At 33.1% G+C, this 12,755-nt stretch overlaps 1 protein-coding gene across 1 annotated transcript; it reads left to right on the forward strand.

The window, feature by feature from the left end:
- The first annotated feature begins 147 nt into the window (after positions 1 to 147).
- Positions 148 to 8,103, forward strand: LOC114421653 (myb-like protein X). Its single transcript, XM_028387704.1, has 3 exons — positions 148 to 367; positions 5,558 to 6,677; positions 6,983 to 8,103. The coding sequence occupies exons 1-3, from the start codon at positions 290 to 292 to the stop codon at positions 7,468 to 7,470; spliced, it is 1,686 nt and encodes a 561-aa protein (XP_028243505.1). The 5' UTR covers positions 148 to 289; the 3' UTR covers positions 7,471 to 8,103.
- The last annotated feature ends 4,652 nt before the right edge of the window (positions 8,104 to 12,755 follow it).

Raw genomic sequence — 12,755 nt, forward strand, 5'->3', positions numbered from 1 at the left:
AAGTGGTTGCTGTGCTGTGCGTTGATTTTGAATCAATTTTTAGTAGTATAGTTTGAGCTGTTTGAATATTTTGGTGAGGGTAGTAAACCTTGGTGGTTTCCACAATTTGTGTTTGTAGTAAGAGGCTTATGGAGGAATATTAAAGCTGGAAATGAATGCGGTGACATGGTGCATGGACAGGAGCATAGTTGCTGGTTCGTTCCCTTTCTGGAACAGGGCTACTGGAAACTAATTCAAGCACTCTCAAATTTAGAAGAATTTTACACTAGGCGTATTTGGATTTTGTGCAATGTCGCGTTGTTTTCCATTTCCACCACCAGGATATGGAAAGAAGGCTATAACAGATGAAGTGGACTTATTAGAAAAGGTTAATATACTTTTCCTACACTCACATTGTACATATAATTTGACATGCATTTAATTGTGATGCAAAATGGAGTTTTTTGTGAATCGCATAACGTTAAATGTATATTGATAGACTTTATTTTCTGAATGGAACATTAAAATGTTTCTCTAGAGCAAGTGCTGAATGCATTCATGTTCGAATTAATTTTCTACTCCTTAATTTTTCATTTGTTTCTTCTTAATAATATAAATTCAATTTGTTTGGAGTTCATTGTAAAATTCTTGCTAGAAACATTTTAATTGGCCTCTTTTGAACGATCACATAAGCCATGAAAGTATAACAGATCTTCTTCGGTATGAGTGCAAAGATGATTGGAGGCTTACATAGTTACATTACAGTATCTGGTATGGCCTACAGTTATTAGTAGGGGTTGTGCATTTTGTTGATGGAAGTTGGTTCACGTGATTTACTCTACTTTATCTGTCTTATTTGTTTACAAGATGTTAGGTTTTCTGTGCTGTGTCCAAAATTTTGATTTTTGGACTGTTATGGTATGTACTCCTGTACTCCTGAAAATATATAAGTTTCAAGAGGATTGATTGGAGAAAATTATGTCATTACTGGTGAAGAGGAAAGGATATTATGATGATTAAAAGTGTGTATGCTCCACTTGTTTTATGCCTGTTGTTAACAATTTTATACATTGTTTTGACAGCAGGTCATAGGATTTTAGTTTTTGAAGTGAATTTGATTTGTACTTTCATGTTAGAACTTAGAAGTGGAGTTATCATTTACATTTCTGTATTATTTTGGCATGCCTGTCAAAGTAAACACATACCAGTGCAATCGGTTTCACATAATATATGATTTTGTTATGGATTGTTTTGCTTGTTTTGTAGGAGTATGGGATCTTCAAAACATTAGCCTATGATTAATATTGAATAAGTAATCATGAGTAATCAAGTTATGAGTCCTTTTGTTGTAAAATGATGAACTTTGGGCTTGATGGTGTGCCTTGGCACCTTAGGTATTGAAGCAAAAAGTTAGTATCAGTAGAGATTGTTCATTTATATTTGGGTTTTGGAGATTCTTCTAATATTCTTTGTAATACTTGCTGATTTTTTTAAAGCAGCATCTTTAAATATCCTTGATCTTGTCAGTCATAGAACAAAGCATTTCACTTCATCTAAAATGAATTTAGAGTAAGGTCGTAGAATTATAATCATTTTTGGGGTTCAAATTGACTTAAGCAAGTTGTAATGATCTGCTCTTGCACGTTGAGGCAAATTGTTAGTTCTATGTCTTTGTTGAAATAATAGCTGTGAAGAATAAGGACAGTCCATGGTTAGATATATTATTTGTGTATTCTCAATGGGAGGCTAATCAGATGCATAGAGTAAGTTAATTACACTGGCAAAAATTGGTTCTAGATATTCTTGGGCCCAACCAATTGATTTTTACACAAGTGGGACTGACTCGACTGAGAAGATGAAGACCAAGAATTCACACTGATTTGATTGTAAATAGTTGGGTTTATGATTTTGTATAAATAATTTTGACTTTTTCAGTTTCTTATTTTGTCTTTTCTACCTGAACATATTTTGTTGTGATTACCAAGGAAAATTTCAGTAAAACCATTACAAAATACCATGATCTAAAAATAGCCTTGGCAAAAGCTGGGTTTTTGATGTAGTACAATGGCATGGTTTGATTCGTGTAGCAGATTCCAACTATTGGGAAAAGGCTTTTGTTGTTGTATTCTTCTTAGATGATCCTATAGGAAATTCTGAGGGTTTGATATATGTAAAATATACTAATACTAAATGTTTAATCTCCGGTTAGTTGGCTACTATGACTTCTTGAATCAAACATGAATTTTTTGAGTTTATTTTGTCTAGAGGTTGCTATGATGAGGTGATCAAGGTTGGAAATTTTGTATTTTGTTCTTGTATAGATTCTTTTGGTTACAGCAATTTATTTGTCCCTTGAGTTTGTGTTATGTTTATCTTGATTAGACTAATAAGTTATATATTTTCAGGGCCAACTATGATTTGCTAATGAAATCATCATATAAGTTATGGATGCAAATTAATTACTTCGGGTTGATTTTATATTGAAAGGAATGAACTGATTAATATTTAGTCAAGTATCTGCGTTAAATTCTTAATTTGACTGACAATGATGCTAGTCAACTCATTCCCTTAATTTTAAGTGTAAATCTATCATTCTTCTTGTTAGGTGACATTGAAAATTGTTAGTGTAGCTTTTCTTTTTGGTTGATATGGTGTGCGTTTTTACCATATCAAAACATTATTGATTATCCTGTCTTTTCAATTCAGGACCATAGTTAGTCACCTATGGTGCTCTCAAGATACTTCTTCTCTACTATTGTATTGCAAGTTTCATGAAGTGGTACTATATAAAGATGCAATGGGTGCCCTAAAATTTCTGATTGTGTATTGATGTGAGCCCCCCTTCTCCCCTGGTCCCCCTTTTTTTTTGTCTGTGATGCTTCTCTGAGTTCAGCAGTGACCTCTGGGCCTCTTCATGGGTAGTGACTCTGACTCTTTGGTCCACACTTTATCTCCTGTTCCCCCACAATGCCTCTCTTTTCCTTGCTGGACTGGACTTCCACCAACCCACTGGTATCTGACTATCTGGAGAGATTGGCTAGTGGCAATATCTCTTCTGATGATTTTTTATTTGTTTCTTTCTATTATACCATTTCTTTGCTTCAACTTTTAATTGGATTCTGTTAGCAGTAGAATCTCTTATAGGTAGCTGAGCTTTCCTATAAGAAGGAATTTGAAAATTTTGAGGAGGAAGAGAAAATAATAAAGCAGCATCTGTTTGTTGGATGAGGATGTTTGAGTATGGAGGTTGAAGTTATGTAGATCAGCTAGATTATTGCATTGGTTGATTCATTAAAGGGAGTACGTTATGCAGTAGATTTACTTCTGTGGATCAGGGTGTTTGCTTATATTTTTAGTTGATGGGAGTTTTAAGTATATGATTAAGCCTTTAAGGTATTGCATTATAGGAACCGACTTGAACTACATAATTTGAATTGCATGACCAATGTATTGCATGATAATAATTACTTTAGCCTTTTGGTTTGATAATTTTTTCAAGAGTAGAGTCCTTCAATTGGTCCTTTTTTTCCTTCTAATTTTTGTAATTTCTTCCTTCTGTTATCGAAACCTCAATGATCATCATTGTATAGAGGAAGTTTGTGAAAGAAAGTGAGGAAAATCCAGGGAAGATAATGTGGGCAGTTTTGAAGTTGGTATTTGTACATTGTGGGGGACATTTGTATGGATTTTGAAATAGAATGGAGGTTGAAGTGTTTCACTCTGTGCAAATATTTTCCTAATCAGGTTCTAATATTTGTATAATTGCAAGTTTCTCCTCATTTACAAAGACCAAAACTGCTATGCTTTGTTCCCATTTTGTTTAGATCCTGTTTCAATATCATTTTAATGCTTATATAAGAAGTTTTGGTGATAAAATTGATTGTCAAATGGATACAAAAAATGAAGTTTTAAACATTCTGCATGTGGGAGGTGATGACTGCATTCAGTTGCAACCCATTCCTTATTTAAATGATTACATTTCAATAGTTTTATTTAGTCTTTCCTTTTACTAAGCATTATAATATAATTATTTTTTAACATTAGCAGTTCGTTTCTAACCATAAGTTCATCAAATCCTCCATGTAGGAGTTGGCTTGTAGAGCATATTCTTGAATCGTGTCAATGTTTTTAAAATCAAATTGGAAATTGAGCCAGTGAGACCTGATGTAGATTAATAAGCGTAATAACCCTTGATACTCTGTAGAATGATAAACTGGGGTTTAACTCCTTTAAAGTGAGGTGTAAAGTGAGAAAATTAGCTTGTATTCACTCTTGATTTGAATTAAATCATCTTGTAAACTTTATCCATTTCAAATCAAGGGTAGACACACTCTTACTTTCTCTCTTTAGGGGGGAGTCATCAGAGTATTTCTAACTAGAATTTCATATGTTTTATGACAGGAAGGAAGTGTGTATATTACAATGATGCATAAGGTCAAAATAATGTAAGTCAACTAAAGGCATTTATAACCATAGATAATAAAAATCTTAGTTATCTAAGTATAAAATCATAGCAATAAGGTCTTGAAAGTGTTTGAATTAGAGACATAGCTGGTTCATGGCCAGACCAGTTCAAGTGATCAATCCAGTCTGTTTATTTAAACATTTCATCACACTGCATTGTCATGGCGGTTCAAAAACTAAATGGGGATAATTTCACACTAGATGAAGATCCTAGAGTCTCATCTGTTTTACTTAGGATGCTCCTCTACAAGGAGTATCCTAATGGAGCTCAGTATAGTTACGACTTTTGTTACGGTGTATTGGACTACTTCTTGTGACTTAGAAGATGAAAAGCAGTGGCTTTGTTGTTTGTTCTATGCCTTAATTTTTTTGAGGAATAAAATGATCAAGGTTTGTTCAATTTTGCATTCATTTTGATTCAACTATTGGAACATAGATGGGTATTTTCCTTGGTATCATTGAAGTTTCCTGGTCGTTCATCTATGGGTTATAACTTATAACTGGACATGTATATTTTATTTTCTGGAGTTTTTTTATTTTTAGTCCTTAATAAGACATGTCATTTGCACTTCTCTGATCTTTTTATTTCAATATCAGGCATAGAATACCGAACTTCCGTTAAAAGTGTTGTAGCATATCTTATTTCTAATATGTTTCAAAAGCCAAAAAAGAAAGAGAATATGGATCAGAATGGCCGACAGTAGCCTCTAAGAATGAAATTGTTTCTGTTGGGTTTAAAGAATCTAATCATTGGGAATGTTTAATAAGGCATCAAAGTGCATTGCTATACTTTTATTTTGACTTCAATGGAATTGTGCTTTCCCTCTTAGTTTGGTTATAGTTGGCTGTAATGTGCTCTCCTAGAATTTAGAATACTTTGTCGGTAGACAATGTGTATTGAAGAACTTTGATCCTGTTGTTATTGTTGTGGCTTTTTCCTTGGAGATATATGATTGTCAAGGAGACATGAACCTTTTTTGTGTGTGCGTGTTTTACTATTGATATTCTTTTTTTTTCTTTGATTGCTCTTGGGTGATGAGGTTGTGAAGCCATTTTGGTTGATTCCTTATTTGATTGTTGTTCTTAACATCTCTTCTCACCATATGACTTGCAGGAAAAGCAGAAAGAAAAAAAACATAAGAAAGATAAGAAGGACAAAGAGAAGAGGGAAAGCAAGGAAAAGAGAGAGAAAGAAGGAAGAGATGGGAAGCATAAGGAAAAGAAGGACAAAAAGGAAAAACACAGAGAGAAAAAGAAAGATAAGGATAAAGACAAGGACAAGAGCAAAGATAGAGATAAAAGTAAAAGCAGTACTGCAGATGACAAAGGGTTCCCAAGACAAGCTGAGGGTCTCAACGCAGGTAAACCCCATCAAAAGGAAATTAAGCAAGACAATAAGAAGGGTATCTTGTTTGAGAACAGACTCACCAAACAGTATGCTGGCAACAATGGGGAGAAGGCTAGAGAGAAAAATCATCTGGCTGAAGAGAACAAGGATTCAAAGTTCCTCCTGGAGTTGGATCGGAGGATTAAGGATGATGATGGAGGAGCTAACCATCAATTGGTTCATAAATTTACAAATACAAACCATAGAAAAGATGAGGGGACTGTTAGGTTGGTGGCTAAAGGTGGTGGCACCAGGTCTGATGGTAATGAAAAACTCAAGGATATGGGTCTTGATGTTAAGAAGATTGATGGGCGAGGAATACAGGATGAGGTCCGGCCAATTGGAAATGCAGCACCAGTTCAGAATCATGTTGGAAATTTTCATCCTAGAGTTGATGGAATACCCAAACTATTGGGAAAGTATTTTGAAAGGAATTTGGAAGCAACAGTTGAAGGTAAAGAAAAGGTTAAGGAAAAGAAAGATGAAAAAGAAAAGGCCAAGGAAAAGACAGAAGAAAGGAAGGTTAAGGAAAAGAAAGATGAAGGAAAGGAAAAGGTTAAGGAGAAAAAAGATGATAAACGAAGAGATAAAAGGAAAGATAAAGAGAAGGAGAAGAAAGGGCATGGGAAGGACAAAGACAGGGATAAAGAGAAGAAAAAGGAGGAGAAAGCTAAGGAGCATAGTGAACTTAAAACAACAGAGCAAAATAAATTAAAAGAAAGCAACAAAGTTGGACTTATAAATTCAAATTCTTTCGCACAGCCTTCTAGGAACAGCCATGGGAACGCTGTCAGTGGAGAAAATCGTAAGAAGCGGAAGGACATTGAGTCAAATGGAGTTCCACATGGTGAGTGTTACTTATGATGAGTCTTGTTCTCATTTCTACTCAGTGATCCTGTTAAGTTGTATTTAAAAAAGAATAAGATGTTTCTCTTATTGGATTTGGACTAGTATATTGCTGACCTAATAAGCTAATACCAGATACTACGTCCTGTGAGATAATGGTGGGTTTTCCCTGATGTCACATGCTTATATTTGATATTTCAATTATTGGTATTTTTTCAGTCATGTTGACAAGTTTTCGCAAGTTTGTACACATTATTTTGCTGTTGACTGACAGGTTATAACTTTTTTTTAAAAAATTTGTTACAGTCAATGACAGTTTGCCCAATAAGTTTCCAAAATTGTCTTCCTCTCATCCATTCAATGAAAATGGAAGGGTATGGGAACCTTGCCAAGTATCCATTCCAAATGCTTCAGATAGGCCACGAGAAGCCACCAGTGTTAAGGTAGAAAAGAAAGAAAGCAAGATAAATGGGATCATTGAAAGTAAGCCATTTGCAGCTTCTTCAATCAAGACTCCCACTGCCACTGTGCCAGCTACTTTGGTAACTGAAGCATCTGCAAAGCCACCCCATCCAGATACCAAGTACTTAGGCCAGGTATATTCAGTACCTAAGGTGGAGCAGTGGTCTGATTTTGATGATCAAGAGTGGCTATTTGACACCAATGTTTCACAAGAAAGAAAATCTGTGGTGAAATCTTCAATAGAGGTTGGGGAGACACCTCAGGTATGGGCAGAAGCTCTGCGCATAGAGCCCGCAGATGTTTTTGCTCTTCCATACGTCATTCCGTACTGATTGATTATTTAATTGTAACACGATACTTGAATCTCAATTATGTGTGCACAAGGAACCCTCCTTTGACACTGTGCGGGAAGAACGGCATCATGGGCCAGAAAATGATTCCAAATTTCTTGATGCATTCTTTTGTTACTTGCACACTGACAGCGAGTAGCGAGTGACTGATTGGTTGCTATCTTAAAAACTATTTGGATGGTGACTCGTGCCGACTGATTGTCTTGATTTTCTTACTGATTGGAAGGGGAACATCTGTCACAAGTTGCATGCTTGGTGCTGCCAGATTGGGGGTGCAGTTCTCACCTTGTGCATCATAGTAATTCATTTAGACTACAGAGAATTTGTACAGGTTGTGGAGAGGGAGGGGGAGGGGAGAGGTACAAGCTTGTGCAACTTCTTTTCCTTTTTTTGCTGAGAGCTGAGCTGCTCTTTCTAATTGAGAATGAGAATGTCTAAGTGAAACTAGATGTGGTCTTTGCAACTCCACCACAATTTTGATTTGTAACATAGAACTCTTATTTTACGAGAATATGTATGATAGAGAAGGGGAAAAGAAGTAATCGGATTCATTTATTCAGTTTCCTGTAAATTTTATTGGTCATTGAATCATTTTGCTTTAGTGTTAATGATCAAGGTTGAATGGAACTATATCATAAGGGATAATATATATGTGTGTCTTTTTTTTTAAAGAAATGATGGTCTTAAATTGACTAAGAGGGTTGGGGTCCACTTGGTAATAGTTAAGATGTGAAAGGTGACTTTCATGTTTTGTAAATTTGCTTTGAATATTTTCTTTTTAAACAACTCTTTGCAAAATATCCTCAAATGAAACAACTTTTTTACTAACCATCTTTCATTAAGGTGAAGACAAGTCAATGCTATCCCAGTGTCGAGCATGAAGGGATATTGCAAGTAGGGGTACCATTTATGGTTTTTTGGGTTGTTGCATAAGATTTCCAACATTTTTTTACGGTGGGGGCGGGGGTTTATAAATGTGGGTAAATTACAAAGTGCATCTATGCATTAAATTATCGAACATGTCATAGTTAAGGAGGAATCTATTCAGTTGGGGTATTCACTTTCTTCTCCTAATGATTGAACCTTGTGATTGCATGCCATTTTTTTTTTTGCTAAGATTCAACAGCAAAAAGAAGCTATAAGGTACTGAGTCTTATTCAATGCTCAGCTAAGTTTCTGTCACTCCAGAGAAATCAAAATAACACCACCACCAAAGCCCAAAATATCTCTGGAAAATGTTGAGAACAAATTGACTTATCCTAAAATGTACTTAACGGATTTTATTTTTTTTCTATGTAACTCTTTCGCTGAAAGCAATATCGCCTTGCTTTGTGCGACACAAACCTGGTAGAGAGGGTATGGTCCCATATCCTCAATTAATTATGCTACATTATTTTTTTTTAAAAAAAATCTAAGCTTTCGACAAAAAAAAAATAGTGGAGCCTACGACAATTAGACAGAGGGACCTGCTACGTACGTACACACTCAGAATTTTTGTACCTAAATATTATATATTTGATTAAGCATTTATAAGTTTAAGCAACATAGTAGTAAACCCCATATTCTAGTTTTTAAAAAAAATTGCTGATAAAAATATAAGCAAAAAAGGTTTAGGATTTTCTGTTTAAGATTTATCTGTGTTAAAAAAGAGCCCTGTTATCTAGGATAGTGCAATTGTTGTTTAAGATCTGTTTCCGTATTTCTAGTTGTAGATGTTTCTTATCTTCCGTTTTCTTTTTTTCTTTTTATATTCTGTTATTATCTTGTCAGACCATTATATAGCGATACCAGACTATCAATAAACGAATAAGGCATTCCCAAATCTGTAGTTCTGACTTCTGATCATACATTTCTAACAAATTGGTATCAGTTATTCAAAAAAAAAAAAATGGTATCTGAGCCCTCACTAGACCTGGAACAACTAATTCATTTGACAGAAAAAGAAGCTACTGCTTACTGCTACCAATACTGTTACATAAAAGCTAAGTGAGAATAGTAAAATTAGCTACAAAGATAAACACAAGAGTTCAAGTATCTTCCAACCAAGAATGAAAAATAATCTTTTATAATATAAAGATCTATTTAAAGGGTTGATTTCAATTTTTTTTTATAGACACAAAACCGAGAATTCAATTAAGTATTTGATCACATACATAAGGAATATGAATATAACTATATGTCAACCGTACACACCATGCAAATAATACAATGTTTAAATAAATCCGGTTGTTGGTATTTTTGTACTGAATGTTCAGAACACTGTGTGTGAAGCATAATAGTTATAAAGCAAAAGGAGAAAAAATAAATTGAAAAAACTCCGATTTCTACTTTAAAAAAAAATGCCCATCACTTCAATTCATTTAAAAAAAATAATCAATTTACTCTCTTTGTCTCACTTACGGTTATCTAACGTGTTATAAAATTTGTCTTTCTATCATAACGAAAAAATGAGTGTGATGCAATCTTAAAAAATTTGATGACATTTTACACGGTTGAGGATTCTTTGTTTGACATGGTTGAGGAATTAAATTGATTATATATACTTTGCATTGTGAAGGAACTAATTAACTTGATGACAAAAATCCTTAATGACATCTCCATGAAAGTACACGACGGGATCTCACGCTTCTTCTAGCGTGAGGGAGAGACATCACGGATGCATGGGTGCAAATAAGTTGGAATATGTTAAGGATAGACTTAACAAACCTTGAGTTGATTAATTTTTAAAATTTGAAGTTTGAACTTATCTATATATTAAGTAAGTTTTTTTAAGAGTTATAGTTAAGCTTAATAAATACAAATAATAATATTTTGTTATTATATTATATTAAAATTTTATTATAATATTTTGAGATTATATTTGTTAATTTATTTAAAGGATCAAATAAGCTTATTTACATATAATTTTGGGCTTATTAATTTATTTACAAGTAAATTTATAGACTTAATTAAAAGGTCTTGCTACAAAGTGAGTTTTCATGTCAAGAAAAACTTCAAAAGAAACTAGAATTACCGTATCATACCTAAATTATGTGAGTTTTATTTTTATATTTCGAAAAGGTTAACCTGAAATATAATTTTACATTCTAGATTAGGTGTTCTAAAAACTTCAAAAGGTGCAGAAAGTAATTGTGGAGATGCAAGACGCAATTGACCTTCATGTTTTTCAGAGATAAAACATTGAATAACATATATATCTTATATATTTGGGCTTTGGCCCAGTAGAGTTATGCTAGTTGTTTTTTTTTTGTTGATAAAGGACGGCCAAGCCTAGAACTAAAAACAAGAGGAAAGATTAAAAAGCTAATGAACTGAACAAAAAAAACAAGCATTCCTTTGTCTTATTTTTTTAAAAGATAAAATCATTCCTTTGTCAACCGTGAATCTTTATGACGAAAATATTATGACAATTGAAAAGACACGAATATTATTAGTATTATTTTATCATCCGACATGAACATTAATAATAAATTTTTTTGGGTACAATTATAGTAATTTTTTTTGTTACAAACATTAAAAATAAATTATCTACCATGATTTTGAAAAATATAGGTCCAACGTTATAGTACTTTTGATTAAGCCACATAAAGTCAAAGTCTGTTCGAAATATATGCATCTTAAATTAAATGTATTGGTTCGACGTTGGAAAGCATAATAATGGTTAAAGTTAAATTATCCACTTGTGTGTTTGTATAGCTCTTCTTATTTGAAGTTTTAGTCTTTTGCAGGCTTCAGTGTGCATAATACAGGTTTCTGTTGGTGGGACTTTCTCCCAACATTTCATTTTGGGATTTTCTCCCAACCTTTATTTTGTCTGACCTTAGTCGTAATAGTTCTAACCTTCCTTCCTTCCTTCATGTTTCATTCGTGATCCTGTTTTTTGGTATTTCAGGGGGTTGTTTGAGCCTAGTAGGGGGCCAGGTGTCAACCTATAGTTGGGATTTCACCCCTTAGGCTGAAATTTCCTTTCCTCACTTAAGTAAAAAAAAAAAACAAAAAGTTTTAGTTTTTGTATGAAAATGCTTTTTTATAGCAATTTTATATGATTAGAAAATTAAACTATTCCCCAGTGTTTGCACAGGGAACATAGAAGCAAAACTAAAATTTTATGCATTTGTAGGGACGAAAAGTCACAATTTTGTTTTTGTAAGAACAAACGTAAAATGATTACAGTTATAGTGATCAAGTGAGAATAGTCTGGGCTTATGGCCAAATTTATGATAGAAGTAGAAAATTTAATTAGGAGGCAAAAAAAATATATTTCATGGATATATATATAATAATAATTAAGAACATGGTTCGGTCCCTCACAATGAATGACGCCCCATCCTTGCTAGAAGTTGGCACATGAGCTTATTTATCTTCGTGGGAACGTGTCAGATACCACTTGGTCCAAGTCTGATGCAGAACACAAAAGTGGTGATGAAGCTAAGTCTTCAGTTTTCTGACTGAAATGATGGTATAAAATCCGATAAAAGAAAATTTTTTTGAATTTTATTTTCATACAGTATTTATAATATTAATTAATTAAAAATTTCTTCCAAATTAATTTTTAAAGAGACTACTACAAAGTTAACTATCTTACAGTACATAATATTTCGTTGTTAATAAATAATGGTATCAAATATTAGTTTTATTTACTTGAGCTTATATGTGTTGATCTCTCATTGTACGTGTATTTATAAAGATTCTCACTAGTTGGTGTGCGTTTGGATCGTGTTTATAATATAGAATTGATTTTGAATGAATGTGAATTTCTAGATTCGATTCTAGGTAAACTTGAGTTTGAGTTTGTTGTAATGTGATTTTTTTATAATAAATATTAAAAAATTTATTTTGTTATACAAAGTTGTATGGAAATTTGTAATTAAAATTGATTTTAGGTGTATAATTATTAAAATGAGTTTTAATACTCATATATACTTTTTTATATTCTATTGCGATTCAGGGATATGTGTGCAATAAATTTATGGACTCGTGTTAGAGTGGATGCAAAACCTATTAGAAATAGCTTTAACTTACTTGAGTCTGGACCATCCAAATAAAGTCTGTAACTAATTAACAACCATGATGGTAAATGAAAAATTAAGTTTGACTAATTTAAGACTCAAGTTTCTGTCATGTAAACGCGAAATTAAACATTTTTTTTAATCGGCAAAAATGAAAAACAAGCATGCTCTAAATGTTTGCTAAAGAAGATTATAACTCAGAGAAGTGTTAGTTATACATTTTTTGTTGCACTTTTTTAAACATATATTTTTTAGTTA

Source organism: Glycine soja, chromosome 8 (genome assembly GCF_004193775.1).
Source record: "Glycine soja cultivar W05 chromosome 8, ASM419377v2, whole genome shotgun sequence".
Lineage (NCBI taxonomy): Eukaryota > Viridiplantae > Streptophyta > Magnoliopsida > Fabales > Fabaceae > Glycine > Glycine soja.